The sequence below is a fragment of the Triticum dicoccoides genome, chromosome 3A (assembly GCF_002162155.2).
Source record: "Triticum dicoccoides isolate Atlit2015 ecotype Zavitan chromosome 3A, WEW_v2.0, whole genome shotgun sequence".
Taxonomy (NCBI): Eukaryota; Viridiplantae; Streptophyta; class Magnoliopsida; order Poales; family Poaceae; genus Triticum; species Triticum dicoccoides.
Genome location: NC_041384.1, coordinates 691,915,018 through 691,916,962, shown reverse-complemented (window position 1 = coordinate 691,916,962; position 1,945 = coordinate 691,915,018). Strand labels below are relative to the sequence as shown.

The 1,945-nt window shown below is 62.3% G+C and overlaps 1 protein-coding gene across 1 annotated transcript in view; it reads left to right on the top strand.

The window, feature by feature from the left end:
* The window catches only part of LOC119272906 (F-box protein At5g07610-like), a 3,973-nt gene continuing 2,028 nt past the window's right edge, over positions 1-1,945 (top strand). Inside the window, exon 1 of the mRNA XM_037554258.1 lies at positions 1-338. Coding sequence (XP_037410155.1) covers positions 1-338 — 338 coding nt within the window. The remainder of the gene's footprint in view (positions 339-1,945) is intronic.

Genomic DNA, 1,945 nt, shown 5'->3' with positions numbered 1-1,945 from the left:
ATGGCCACGCTCACCGACGACATCCTCGTCGACATCATCTTGCGCCTGCCGTACAAGTCCACATGCTGCTGCAAGTGCATCTCCAAGCGTTGGCGCGGCCTCATCTCCCACCGCCACCACCGAAAGAAGATGCCGCAATCCGTCGTCGGCTTCTTCTACGAAGGTTACAACGAATGCCGCTCCCCCAGGAAGGCTCGTTATTTTACTAATCTGTCGCGGGAATATTATCCTCTAGTCGACCCCTCACTATCATTCCTGCCCAATTGCAGGAGCCTTGACATCTTGGACGCCTGCAATGGCCTCCTCCTCTGCTGCTGCTTGAAGGCTGCTGATCCCCTGTGGTAGGAGCTAGGATCCTACCTGGTCTAGGGCGTAGGTTGTACGGGAAGGGGGAGGGTTGACGGAGATGCGGTCGCAGCTGCCGGCGGCGGGGCACCGTGGCGCGATGAAGAAGAGGCGGCGGCGGCGCAAGAGGCGGCTAGGGTTAGGTCTCCCGACTCCCTTCGGGAAACCGAGCAAATAATGATTGCTTCTTGCTTGACTAGATTGATACATCTCCTCTCCTTATATAAAGAGGTTTACTTGACTCCTAAGCAAACGATCCTAATAACGATAAGATAATTGGGCTAAGCCCCTAATAACGCTAAGATAACTTGGGCCACAACTCACTGGGCTAAGCCTCTAATATGCCGGTCATAACACTTCTCCCCGCCTGCACAAACAGCTCATCCTCGAGCTGTAAGGTGGGGAAGCACTTGCTGAACACCTTAAGTTGATCAACCAGAATCAAACACCTTCGCGACAGCACGGGCGGCCAGGTCTGCGGCGACGACGTCGTCCTCAATGTAGTCTGCAACCTCTAGGTAGAAGAGTCGCGGGCAGACGTGGCCGGACGTGTAGGGCTCGTCACAGTTGAAGCAGAACCCTTGGCGGCGACGCTCGAGTAGCTCAGCCGAGGTGAACCGGCGGAACGGGCGCGCCGCGGTCGCGGTGAGGGGCGGGTGCCGCGGAAGCCTGAGTAGGCCGACCCTGCGCGGGAACATTCGGCCAGGGTAGCGGCCCAGTGGCCCGGGACGGTGATGCCGGCTGGATGGCCACCGCGCGACGCTCGAACGCGCGGGCGTAGTACATGGCTGTCTGGAGATCCTGTGGTCCCCAATGCTCCACGTCCACGCGGATGTGATCCGGAAGTCCAGCGACGAAGAGGTGGCCCGCTGCTGTGCCGTCACACCCGACGCGTGGCATGCCAGGGCCTGGAAACGGTCGGTGAAGTCCTGAATCATGGAGGTGAAGGGAAGGCGGCCTAGCTCTGCCAGGCGGCTCCTACGGATCGATGGCCCAAAACGAAGGAGGCAGAGCTCGTGAAAGCGCTCCCAAGGGCGCATGCTGCCCTCGTCCTGCTCGAGGGCGTAGTACCAGGTATGTGCCGCGCCGCGGAGGTGGTAAGAGGCGAGCGAGGTATGTTCCGAGGCGAGGGTGCGCTGCCCGCGAAAGAACTGCTCGCACTGGTTGAGCCAGTTGAGGGGGTCCTCCGTGCCATCAGAAGTGGCAAAGTCCAGTTTGGCAAACCGCGGCGGTGTCTGAGTCAGAGCGCCGTGGCCGATTGGCTCGGAGGTGCGAAGCAGCGATGAGTGGGGCGCCCGGTCAGTATGGCCGCGGCCCGTGGAGTGCCCCGTTGAGCCGGAGGGATCGTCGAACTACAGAGTGGGTGCCAGCGGGTCTCCAGCCGACGTGTAGACGGGTGGCGGCGATGATCTGGTCAGCCAGGCCGGCATTGGGGACGGCGACGGCAGGAAGCGCACTTGCTGGATCGGTACGCCTCCCTGCGAGGGTGACCGGGGCCCCGTGCTGGGCGGTGGCGGGGCCGACAGCTGCGGCTGCGGCGGCACGGACCAGGGTGGTGTGGGGGGCGCCGCGAGGGCCGGGGCCGGCCACTGTGGGCATT